At 39.9% G+C, this 13,459-nt stretch overlaps 1 protein-coding gene across 1 annotated transcript in view; it reads right to left on the bottom strand.

Moving 5' to 3' along the window:
* Positions 1-13,459, bottom strand: part of LOC112391570 (E3 ubiquitin-protein ligase HECW1-like) — a gene marked incomplete at its 3' end in the record, with an annotated part of 310,339 nt that overhangs the window by 3,171 nt on the left and 293,709 nt on the right. The window contains exon 5 of the mRNA XM_024732942.1: positions 9,308-9,383. Coding sequence (XP_024588710.1) covers positions 9,308-9,383 — 76 coding nt within the window. The remainder of the gene's footprint in view (positions 1-9,307; positions 9,384-13,459) is intronic.

The raw sequence follows: 13,459 nt of genomic DNA, 5'->3' as shown, positions 1-13,459 counted from the left end.
AGACATTGGAGGAAAGGAAAAACATGGCCTCTATAGAGCTAATGCACATCAGTGAGGAGGGTTCTGAGGAGAGACCGTGTGGTCGGGAGGGAAGGCTTTGACAACTGAGCCGTTCCATGTAATTGAAAATGTCTGATCATGTACAATTTCATGCTCTGTGTGGGGCAGAGAGAGAGAGAGAAAGAGGTCATTTGTGATAATGGTTTATGGCTGGTCTGAGATAATTTGAAATCATCTTATATTTATTAGAAATATATCAAAAAATATAATTAAAAATTTTCTATTATCAAAGTATTTTTCCCCCAAAATTGTTCATATTTATATATAAGTGAAAGAAACAGGTAAAAATACATTGAACTGATTCTCAAGTATGGTATAAGTTGTGAGGTGTTGGAGGAATTTGTTACTGATGAGAAAAGTACAGAATTTTTCATGTGCATTTACTTAAATGTCATTTTGAGTTGATTCAAGGATGTCTCCATAATGAAATTATTCTTACTCTCTTGCATTATAATATACTGCCATGAAGCGGGATAAAGGTTACAAAGTATCACAGAAATTTGCAAAACCCAGGCTACACCCATGGGAATGTGTGCAGAAAAGAAGTAACAAAGCAGCCTGAGACGTCTCTCCTTCGAAAGGTCTGTTTCTGGGGTTGGTCCTTGGCTAGGATCTGGGAACTCAGATCTCAGTAAGGTTCCCACATCTCAGAATTGCTAAGAGCGGCTCTCTGTGCCTCAAGTGTCTGTGCAAACTACGTGGTTTATGCTGAACACCTGCTTTTCTTCTGGGAGTCTGGAATTTTGGTAGGTGCTAGGAGCACTTTGGCCGTATGACCAGCCCCCAATCAAAACCTTGGGCTCTTGAGTCTGTAATGAGCTTCCCTGGTATACAGTATTTCATAGTATTTCACAACTTGTTGCTGGGAGAAATAAACCCAAGCTGTGTGACTCCAGTGAGAGAGGACTCATGGAAACTTGTGCCTGGTTTCCTCCAAACTTCATCTCAGGCACCTTCTTCCTTTGCAATTTGCTGTGTATCTTTTCAACGTAATTGATGACATTGATTATAGTCAATACTGTAATTGACTATTAATTAGAGTCATGAGTATGACTACAGGCTGAGTTCTCCCAGTGGACCATCAAATCTGGGGGTGGTGTTGGGGAATATGGCCCAGAGTGTGACAGACATATAAATTTATCCATCATAAAATAATGACTACCATCACCTTCGTCACCTCCATCACTACTGCTTGTCATTTACTGATCAGCCAATAAATTCTGGGGACCATTCTATGCCCTTCAAATACATTATCTGATTTAATCCTAACCACAAACTCTACAAGATAGTTATTACATCCCTAATTTGAGGAAGAGAAAATAGAGGTTTCTGAGTTAAGTAACTTGACCAGGTCTTCAGAGTTGGTCAATGTCAGAAATGAAATTTGAACCTACTTCTTTGATTCCAAAGTCTCTTTTTAATCATTATGTGATATTACCTTTTAATAAAAATGACAACTTTGGCATAGGTCAAATTCTCAAGCATAAATGGGTCTTTTTTTTTTTTTTTTTTCAGTACGCAGGCCTCTCACTGTTGTGGCCTCTCCCGTTGCGGAGCATAGGCTCCGGACACGCAGGCTCAGCGGGCATGGCTCACGGGCCCAGCCGCTCCGCAGCATGTGGGATCCTCCCGGACCGGGGCATGAACCCGCGTCCCCTGCATCGGCAGGTGGACTCTCAACCACTGCGCCACCAGGGAAGCCCATAAACGGGTCTTTTTAAAAAATTCTCTTCCATCAAACAACTTGTCTAAATCTGCATAATGTTTTTATCATACGTCTGATACCTGATAAGTCTAGTTACTCTTTATTCTTGTTTTTTTCCCAAAAGAAAACATCTTTCTTTACCAGTCACACATTTATTCTTCCGGATTAATATTTTAATTTTTTAATCAGCTTCCCTCCAAAAAATTGAGATTTTGATTGGAATTGCATTGAATCTATAGATTAATTTTGGGAGAAATGGTAACTTTACAATACTTCCTATTCAAGAACATAGGTTTCTTCATTTTTTCATGTCTCCTTTCATGCCTTTCAGTGAGCTTTTATAGTTTAAGTTCAATTTGTATACTTGTAAAAATATATGTTTCACGGAGTAAAAACGTTTGAAAACTGCTGCAATAAGGAGCTAATTAGGAGTTAAAAGAACATTTGGCTGGGAGTCAGTATATCCAGATTTTAGTTCTGGAACACTCTCTATTGAACTCTGTAACTTTAGAAAAAAACTTCTTCAGGTCTCAATTTCTTCAACTATGAGATTGTTGGAATGGATGTCTATAAGAACACAGAGTTTTGTGATTTTCCAACAGTAAATGATACATTAATGGGAAAATACTTAATTTTCCCCCATTTTTTCCTGCACTGTTTTTTGTTCTGATAATAAACACGATGCCTACTGTAACTTTTTTAAATATAGAAGGAAAAGAAACAGAATTTTTAAGTTATTTCAAATTGTACTGCATAGTGCCGACCGTTGCTAGACTTTTTCTTTATTGCCTTTCAGTAATTTTCTTTGCATAGTTGCGACCATACTGTATATACAAAATTGTACCCTAAATTGTTTCTTTTGCCTGGATTATACCATAAGGATGTCCCATGTCTTTTAGAACATTTTGTATACATAATTCTTAAACAGTATATAATTATTTGGCTCTGTGGTAATTTTGAATATTTAAGTTGTCTCCAATACTTGTGAAAAAAATCTGTATTTGCGTTTATGATTTTTACGGTTGTAGTGTTAATTCACTGAAAATTAAAGGGATAGTAGTTACACAGGAAATTTATTACCACCAAGGAGTGGTAAAAACTGAATATATAAACAGATTTGAGAAGTAAAGCATTTGCATCAACAATCTTGCTTTGACATGCTACTCCGTTCTGGAAAATTTCCAGAGGAGACAATTCCATGATCTATCTTTCTGGTTATTTCTCATTTTAAATTCTAAAAAGAAAAGCAGTCCAATTATATGCAGTATCTCCAGTTCTTGAGTTTTCTTAAATTTATCTCTCTGTATGCTGGCGTGGATGTTCACATATTACTTTCAGATAAGATGCAAAGATGAAGTTCTTTGAGCCCTAGCAAACCTGAGAATGTGTTTATCTTGCCTTCTTACATAAATGACAACCTGGTGGGCACGGAAATCTTTGGCTAAAACATGCTACCCTTAAAACTCTGTAGCCTTTGTTTCATGATTTTAGCATTCTGTATGATAAGAAGACAAGTCTGAGATTAACATGAGGTTTATTCTTTTGTATGTATCATGCTTTTTGCACTCAGATGTCTACTGTGTCTGCATTTGAAAATTTCTTTTAAAAAATTGGCATTTGTCTAGATGTTGGTCTCTGTACATACATTTTTTTTCTTAGCACCTTATTGTCTAATTTAAAGATTCAAAATCACATTCAACTCAAGAAACCTTTCTCCTATTATTTCCTTTCAATTTGTTCCGATCATTTCATCAAAACCATTAAATATCTATGTATTGGCTCTCTATATGTCATCCATCTTTTTACTTCCTTATCCTTTTTATGTCTGACTCTTCTTCTATGTTTTCTAGGAGAGAATCTCAAGTCAGTCTACCATATCGTTGATTCTAATTCTGTAGTGGTGAGTATGTTCTTACCACTTTCTAAAAGCTCTCAAAGCTCACTTTGAATTCTGTGATTGCATCTTTTAGAATTTATTTTAAATCTCTCCTTGACTATGATAGACAGAAAAATGGTCCCTCACAGATGACCATAATCTAATCCCTGGAACCTGTGAATATGTCACCTTACATGGTGAAAGGGACTTTGCAGATGTGGTGAAGGATCTTTATTGAGATGGAGAGATTAGCCTGGATTATCCAGTTAGGCCCAATGTAATTATGAGAGTCTTTATAAAATGGAGGAAGGAGGGGCAAAATGTGGAGAAAGTGATGTGACAACAGAGCAGAGATTGGAGTGATGCAGCCACGAACCAAAACATGCAGGTAGACTCTAGAACCTGAAAGAGATGAGGAGTGCATTCTTCTCAGGAGGCCCCAGAAGAGTACCAGCCCTGCCTGTCGACACCCTGATTTTAGTCCCTTAAGATTCATTTTGGACTTCTGATCTCCAGAACTGAGTGAATACATGTCTTGTTTCAGGCCACTAACTTTGTGGTAGCTTGTTACAGCAGCAACAGGAAACAGATACACTTGACTTTCTTTTAGCTTCAAAGAACTTCAAAGAAATTCCTTACCATTTTTTTTCATCCTAGACCTCTTACTTAATAGGTCCTGCACTTTCCTGTATTTTATAGAGAGTACAAGCAGACGAGTGATAAATCCCTTATTTCTCTTGAGCAGATATTTGCCAACAAAATACTTGTCTTTTTCCTCTTGAGTGTTATGTCCTTCAACGTTTTTTGTTTTGTTTTTTTAAGGTAGAATCTATTCTCCACACATTCTTCAAGCCACACTGTCTATTCTTTATCCATGAGTAGGTTGTGTACCCCTGGTATTGTCCATCTTTAGTTAGTTCGGTTGTCCAACGAGCTGCTATTGGAATCCTCGTCCCTACTTTTACACCTGGAGAGGACCAGCATCTAGTCAACTTTTTGATACTTTGTGGGCTTTGCTTAGCTGTAGATTTGATGATCTTTTTATCTCATCTTTCTTTGAGGCATGGAATTGATTATGCTACTTTAAGCAATATTTACTTTTATTTTTCCTTGACAGACGTAGTGAATTAAACATATACATATTCAACTACAAAGTATTACATTTCCACGACCATTCCAGGCTTGCTTCTTTTTTTTTTTTTTTTTTTTTTTTTTTTTTTTTTTTTTTTTTTTTGTTCTGTTTTTTTTTTGTTCTGCGGTACGCGGGCCTCTCACTGTTGTGGCCTCTCCCGTTGCGGAGCACAGGCTCCGGACGCGCAGGCTCAGCGGCTATGGCTCACGGGCCCAGCCGCTCCGCGGCATGTGGGATCCTCCCGGACCGGGCCACGATCCAGGCTTGCTTCTTTAGTTGCCAAGTTTACATCTCCAGTCACATTTCATTGCTGGCAATTTTTTCCTTGAGATAAGTGTAAGAAAAATGATATATTGGGGGCTGTAGGGGATGAGTCCATCCTGATCACCTTATAAAGTAGCTTTTTGAACCAAGCTGGGGGGTGCGTGGTTTCCTTTCCTGTGGTGAGTCTGTGAGCCCATGTCTACATGGTAGAGCTAAAATGGGAACCAGTGAATGGATATTTCGTCTCCTTCCCCAGCCCCATGCGGTCCCTCCCATATGGCATCCCTCTTAGGCTTTAGGATTTTAGTGAGCTTTGGTTAGTGAAAATTCTTCATTTCCGGCAGACAGTAGAGTAGTTTTCCTCATTTCTACTGTTTCTGAAGGTTTGTACAAATAATTGTTATCAAGCATTTCAATGGGAACATAAGAATAACAAATCAGGAGTTGTTAGTTTTCTGTCCTAGTAATACAAAAGTATTGAGTTTCTTCTTTTTTCTTTTCTTTTTAAACCTAGACAGACACATGCTAATGTTGTCAATGGGTTTCTTTGAAGACTTAATTTTTTTAGAGTGGCTGTAGATTCACAGCAAAATTAAAAGGAAGTACAGAGATTTTCCCATATACTACCTGCCCACACATGCATCTCCTCCCCCATTATCAACATCCCTACCAGAGTGGTACGTTGATGAGTACCACTGATGAGCCCACATCGACACATCATAATCACCGTTGAGAGATACTTTACTTCTTTTCCCAAAATCCATCGTTTACGTTACAATTCACTCTTGGCATTGTACACTCTCTGGGCATTGACAAATGCATTATGACATGTATCCATAATTACTGTATCATACAGAATATTTTCACTGCCCTAAAAATCCTCTGTTCTCTGCCTATTCATCTCTCCTTCCCCTATCTCCCAGCAACCACTGATCTTTTTATCATCTCCATAGTTTTACCTTTTCCAGAGTGTGATATAGTTGAAATCATACAGTACGTAGCCTTTGCAGATTGGCTCTTCTCAATGAGTAATATGCGTTCAAGATTCCTCCATGTCTTTTCATGGCCTGACAGCTCATTTCTTTTTAGCACTGAATAATATTCCATTATCTGAATGTACCATGGTTTATTTATGCATTCAGCTACTGAAAGACATCTTGATGGCTTCCAAGTTTTGGCAATCATAAATAAAGCTGCTGTAAGCATCTGTGTTTGGTTTTTGTATGAAAATTACTCCATTTGGGTAATTTCCAAGGAAAGTGATCATGGGGTCATGTGGTAAGAGAATGTTTAGTTTTGAAAGAAACTACCACACTGTGTTCCAGAGTGTCTGTGCCATTTTGCAGTCCTACCAGCAATAAATACGAGTTCCTTTTACTCCACGTCCTCACCAGCATTTGGTGTTTTCAGTGTTCTGGATTTGAGCTATTCCAATAGGTACATAGCTGGTATCTAGTCGTTGTTTTAATTTGCATTTCCCTAATGGCATATGATGTGGAGTACCGTTTCATATGATTACTTGCCACCTGTATAGCTTCTTTGGTGAGATGGCTGACAAGATCCTAAGATCTTTGGCCCATTTTTCAACTGGGTTGTTTGTTTTCATATTGTTGAGTTTTAAGAGTTCTTTGTATATTTTGGATTAACTTTCCTTTATCAGATGCGTCTTTTGCAAATATTTTCTCTAGGTCTGTGGCTTGTCTTCTCATTCCCTTGACATTGTCTTTGGCAGAACAGAAGTTTTTCATTTTAATGAAGTCCATCTTATCAATTTTTTTTCATGCATTGTGTCTTTGGTGTTGTATCTAAAAAGGCACCACCCTACCTAAGGTCATCTAGGTTTTCTCCTATGTTATCTTCTAGGAGTTTTATAGTTTTATGTTCTACATTTAGGTCTATGACCCATTTTGAGTTAATTTTTGTGAAGGGTATAAGGTCTGTGTCTAGATTCATGTTTTTTTTGCATGTGGATGTCCAGTTGTTCCAGCACCATTTGTGGAAGGGACTATTTTCCTCAACTGTACTGTCTCTGCTCATATTTCAAAGATCAGCTGACTATATGGGGGTCTATTTCTGGGCTCTCTAGTCTATTTCATTTACCTATTTTTCTGTTTTTTTCTTTTTTTCACAAGTACCACACTGTCTTGATTACTGCAGCTTTATAGTAAGTCTTGAAGTTGTGTAGCATCCGTCCTCCAACTTTGATATTCTCCTCAACATTGCGTTGGCTATTCTGGGTCTTTTGCCCCTCATTATAGATTTTAGAATCAGTTTGTCAGAATTCACAAAATGACTTGCTGCAGTTTTGATTGGGATTGCATTGATTCTAGACATTAGTTTGGGAAGACCTGACATCTTTACAATATTAAGTCTTCCCATCCATGAACATGGAATATATCTCCATTTATTTCACTCTTCTTTGATTTAATTCATTAGAGTTTTGTAGTTTTCCCTATAAACATCTTGTACATATCAACGTTTTGTTAGATTTATACCTAAGTATTTCATTTTGGGGAGGTGCTAATGTAAATGGTATTGCGTTTTTAACTTAAATTCCATTGGTTCATTGCCGGTATATAGGAAAGAGACTGACTCTTTGTATATCAACTTCGTTATTATCACTTCTCAATGGATTTTTAGACACACGTTTGCTTTACTGGGGGCTCACTTAGACATGAAAAGCCTCAGGGGACCATCCATCTCCCAAGGACACTCATGAACTTCATTTCTGTGATCTCAGATCTCTAATATTTATGGCCTACAATATTTGTTGGTTTGATAATAAGTTAAGCAATAGTTTTCAAACTGTGCTGAACAGTTCTGTGCCCTACAGTTTCATGCCATTGTGTCTTCACAAAGACCACTTAGGGTGAAATTGAGTGCATGGGGCTCTGAACTCTGTATATCATTTTAGCCAGAGCAACTCAGTTTTTGTTTATAGTTTTAATTTTGCAATTATTTTAGATTCATAGAAGAGTCTACCCAGTTTCCCTTACTGTTAACAGGTTACAGAACTAAGGTACAGGATGAAAACTAAAACATTAACTAAATTACTCTTAACTATTAACTAATTATGATTAACTAAATGACAGGCTTTTTTTGGATTTCACTGATCTTTCCACAAGTGTACTTTTTTGAGCAGCTCAGTTTTTAATCTGTTTTACCAACTGGATTTCATGTGAGATTTTATTTAGACCAAGGGTCTGCTAGCTGCTGCTTGCCTCAGGCTTTCCCCTACCTCCACTTTATAAACTCTCAATTACTGCTAGTTAGCCATGAAGGAAAAGTAGAATGGTAGCTTCTCTTCTCATCATCTCACCTCATCTAAAGAATGCATCTATTCCTTATTGAATCCTCTTGTACCCTTATGAGGTCAAGGGGTGAGAAATGGAATGTTTCTGCCATATCAGTAAACAAAGGATGTCACAGTCATCAGCGACTGCAGCCACCACCCATGGTGAGTTGGTGAGCCCTGAGGAAACTCAGGATTTGAAAACACAGGATACTGGCCCCAGATAGCTGAGGTGCATATCAAAGGAATGCAGACTCTTGCATCTTCCCAAACATAGAAAAGCACTAAATGCTTTAACTTGAGATCATCTGGTTTTCTTTACTTAACAGTAATCTTTTGACATTCAGACTACCTGCCCTTTTGTGCAAAACTCCTATATACACTACCAAGCGTAGGGTAGATAACTAGTGGGAAGCAGCCGCATGGCACAGGGAGATCAGCTTGGTCCTTTGTGACCGCCTGGAGGGGTGGGATAGGGAGGGTGGGAGGGAGGGAGAAGCAAGAGGGAAGAGATATGGGAACGTATGTATATGTATAGCTGATTCACTTTGTTATAAAGCAGAAACTAACACACCATTGTAAAGCAATTATACTCCAATAAAGATGTAAAAAAAAAAAGAAAATCAGCTGTAACCAATACAATAATAAATTAAAAAAAAAACAAACTCCTATATATCCTAGCCCCACCCTTGCCTCCTCCGAGCAGTTCTCTTGGGGTTACTTGAGATGCTACCTCCCCAGCTTGAAGTCCTAAAAATTCCCACCAAATAAAACATAACTCTCAACTTTTAGGTTGTGCATATTTTTTAGGCAACAGGGGAATGGAGCGGATATTTTAAAATTTTGTTTTACAGGTGAAGAAACTGAGGCACAGAGATGTTGAGTAACTTATAGATAAGCATCAAATTGAAGGGGTCTCCTGACTGTTGACTGACATTCTTACTCACTCCACAAGGCCTTCATATGAGCCATACATACCTGAGAGAGAAAAGCTGATCAGCCTCCGACTTCCTTGCCCTTGCACAGTCTCATCAGAGCCAATACTTTTAAAAATCTGTAAGAAGACAGAAAATGGGAGACAAGCAAAAAAAGCATTGAAATAGATACTTACGCTTCAATACAAACATGCTTAATCACAGTTATTTCTGTAGCTACAGAATACAAAGACAGTAGCATTGTGATTTCATTAGGCTACTACTGATTAAAAGAAGCTTTTAGCAACCTAATATCTTTCCCAGTAATAGAGTGGGAAATGCTAGTGGGGATGAGGGGTACTTTTCAGAGAAATGGAAATCAACAAAAATAACTACTGTAATATTAGAGGCCCTTTATAACCACTTATGTAAACAAGGCCTTTTCACATTCAAATTTGCAAAAGGTATTTATTAAAGCAGATCCTAAGGCAGTAGAATGATAGGTCAATAGATGTTTACTGTTGTAATTACAATATGTTTCCATTAGCAAAGTATAGAGTTAGACTGCTGTGTCTTCATTCCTTCTGATCTGTATTACTACCTAGAGATTCCCAGGAAATTCTGTTTATTAGGGAGGAGACTGAACATGGCATTAAGAAGCTATTCTGAGGTCTCTTTATTTAACTGCCTTCCTGGGATGTTTCAGAACAGAGTTGTTACATGGGTTATCTTCGTCTAGTAGGTATTTGCAAACCAGGTTGCCAAAATCTTTTACTTTCCGTCATTGCTCAATATTTATCTGTTAATGGATTAATCAAAGCAGCTAGAGTCCCTGCTTCCATTCTCTTCTAGGCAAGTTTTACTTAGAAATGATTCTGAGTATTTATTCAAAGGCAGGGTTATCTTTGCATATGTTATATATTTGCAGAAAATAATATACAAATCTGAGCATTAAGCAAATCCATACAGTGTCCACTTTTTAGAAGGAAATCTGTACTGAAGAAGCAAAAAATGGAGAACTCGATGACCTCTTGTGCAAAGTCTCTCTGTTTCGAGGTTCTGTGGGCTTGCTCTCTTCCTACTGCCTCTCAGTATTTTTGATGCTGGAAGAGTTGTGACTGGATGTGACCATCATCTTGCCTTATATGAGACTGGGAGTAATGACCGGGCATCACTAGGGCTCACAGCTTTCTCCCAAGGAGAATACAAAGGGATTATTAGAACACCTCCTCGTAAAGCAGGTGCCCCTGGTGGGCCTACATGCTCGGCTGCAGCTCGTGTGCCAATCTTCTCAGTATGCCTGCTTTTAGGCCCACATGCAAGGGGCATTTCGGGGATACTGGGCTGCTCAACAGATGGAACAAATGTGGGTGACATACGGAATGGGGTGAGTCAGAACGCTGGTTGGGCTGAAGTATCAGCCCTCTTCACAATGAACAGCCTGCTCCTTCCCAGTCTGTGTTTGTTCTTCTCTTTGCCTGGCTGACCCTGAGCAGCAGAGGTCAACAGTTCAGAGGCTGCATCCTCAGGATGGACAACTCTCCTAGCTCTCAAAGTGGCCAATATGCATCGGCCTAACCAGGGTTCAAAATTTCTTCATTTTGAGGACTTTTCTTCATTTTCAAATCTATGCCTGGGCAAAGGCCATGGGAGACTCGGGCAGGCTGGCCACACTCCCTTCCAGTGATGTACCTGCCTATATGGGACAATCACAATTGACTGTTCCTAATTCTAGTTTAAAGATGTCAACATCTGGCTTGTTCCATCTCAGAACATAAGTTCCTCGAGGGCACAACAAAAAGTATACTTTTAATAGAGTCTTGATTTTACACTGTTTAAAAGGTAGGATTAAACAGCACATTTCATGCTAGTTTAAACGAGCTTAAACTTGCAATGATAACAAAGAACAGTACATCTGTTCCTTCTTATTTAAAACATAATTTTGATCCCTCGTATTTAAATATTTTTCTGCTGGAAATTCAAGGTATTTACAAAAAGGTCCTTCATATTTATTACATCGAAACAAGCCTGTAGACAAGAAGATAATGTATATTTTTCAGAAGCTACTAAGTTCAGAGGGGAGACACACATTTAAAACTTCATAAACATTTCCCTAACTCATGGCTTTTTGCTAACATTATTTATCAAGTCATCTCAGGGCCAGACTGATGATACAAAGGGGGAGGCAACAGGTTCTAAACATTTTCCAGGAAGTAAAGATGTTTGGGAAGGTTTTGCATCCTGGCTTTTTGTTCAAGATGAGTTCCAGAGGCTGGTCTGAGGTTCAGAAATCTGCTGCATTACAGAGATATGCTCTAACATTTACTGACTGTGAAAATGGTGTGAAGACTCAGGAAAAATAGTGTCACCCTGGAACAACCTAAGACTGAGGAGAACATCAGGGAATTGCCCATCTTCTCAGGTCTGCACATTCCCTTGGCTTTTCAGCCTGTCTGATGCCCAGTTGTTATTCCAAGCACCGGGCACTGGGTCGTGATGTCCCTTCTTAGACGCAGTGCACAGTGTCACCGTGTTTTGCATGCAACTTATTTCCACAACCAAGCCTACTTGGCAAATGGTTTAACAGATTCAAGGCCGAATCTTCTGGGAGGCGGGGATCAAGAGGGTGGAGCAGGAGTGTGTGGGGCTCACCTCCCCCACAAAGACAGTGAAAATTACATCTACCTGCAGAACAATTCTCACAGAAAACCAACCGGAAACTGGCAGAAGATCCCTTATACAACCAAAGCTGCAAGAAAGATCCCCATGTAACTGGGTAGGATAAAAAAAAAAAAAAGGCATCAGGATGGGACTGGTGCTCCTGAAAGGGATCTGTGAAGGGGGAGTGTCCGCACAGGAAGGCTGTTGCTCTGAGAAATCCCTGTCTGCTGGGAGGTCTGCTGGGACAGACAGGAAGCTGGAGGAACCTGTACTCCACTTGCAAGGAGTGTCTGCATGCTGGCTTGCTAGCAATAAGGGCAGAGAGAGACTGGTGTTGATGGCTGCCACCTCTCTGTACCTCCCAGCCCCAAATGCATGCCGGGTGGGGCTGCTAGTACATGCATCAGCTAGGCAGTAAAACTTAGGTGGAAGAACCCTGGGAGAGGACTTGGTCTAGCTGCACTGAGACAGCCTAGAGGGCCTGGAGTGTGGACTAGGCTGCCATGGTTAGTGCACTTGAGATAGGATGTGTGTTCACCATTGGAGCCCTACTATCAGAGTGGTGCCGGGTGGGGCACGGGTCCGCCAATGAAGCCCCACTGTCAGTGTGTTCACAGCAAAGTGTGACTCTGGCTGTTGGTGGGCTTTGTGGAAGACTGATAATGGACTCAGATATCAGTTTCCCTGGTGGGCAGCCCCTGGGGAGGAGTATGCAGAGGTTCCTCTCCTGGTGGGTGCACTCCTCACATGGCAGCTTGGAGCCAGATCTCGGTGAAAAGGTCCAGGGAGAGCCCTACCATAGAGGCAGCCTGGGTCCCAGGCAGCAGCACAACCACCTCAATTCCTGCAGTCACAATGCTCCGGCCCCACTGTCAGCCTAGCACTAGGGGCTGGGATGAACACAACAGAGAAAGGGATGTGACCTTGGGCTGCTTATGTGCAAAACCACAGACACCTGCATGGGCAGCACATAGGTTTGCTGTGACCACAAGGGCCTCAGTGGATTCTGTGCTCACTCCTTGGGGATATAGGACATACAGCAATGGAACCTTATAAAACCCAACCCTCAGGGCTTCTACTCCAACAATTAGGGAGCAGACCCTGCCCCTGACAAGGCTGTGACAGCCATGCAGCAAAGAGGAGGACCCACCCAACATCTGCAGGCTCTGGATACCACATGAATCACACCTCCTATCAAGGGGATAATGGTCAGAACACTGAGGAAATAGCCCTCACACCAAAAATATTGGACTGACACAATCTACACAGGGATGCTCCCACATAAAAACAGCACTTCAAGACCACAATAGATAACTATTTCTCCTAAATTCATAGAGACAGAGAAATGAAAAAGCAGAGGAACTACTTCCAATTAAAAGAACAAGAAGAATCCCCTGAGAAAACAAAAATGAAATACCTCTCCAGGCTACTGGACCCCAAGTTGAAAAAGGAAGTAATAGAAACACTAAAGGAATTAATAAATATTACCAATAGAAATGCAGATCGCTGTAACAATGAACTAGAAACTATAAAGAGAAACCAATCAATATTAGAT

The sequence above is a fragment of the Neophocaena asiaeorientalis genome, unplaced genomic scaffold (genome assembly GCF_003031525.2).
Source record: "Neophocaena asiaeorientalis asiaeorientalis breed wild unplaced genomic scaffold, Neophocaena_asiaeorientalis_V1.1 scaffold56, whole genome shotgun sequence".
Classification (NCBI taxonomy): Eukaryota; Metazoa; Chordata; class Mammalia; order Artiodactyla; family Phocoenidae; genus Neophocaena; species Neophocaena asiaeorientalis.
This window is presented reverse-complemented; position numbering and strand designations above follow the sequence as displayed.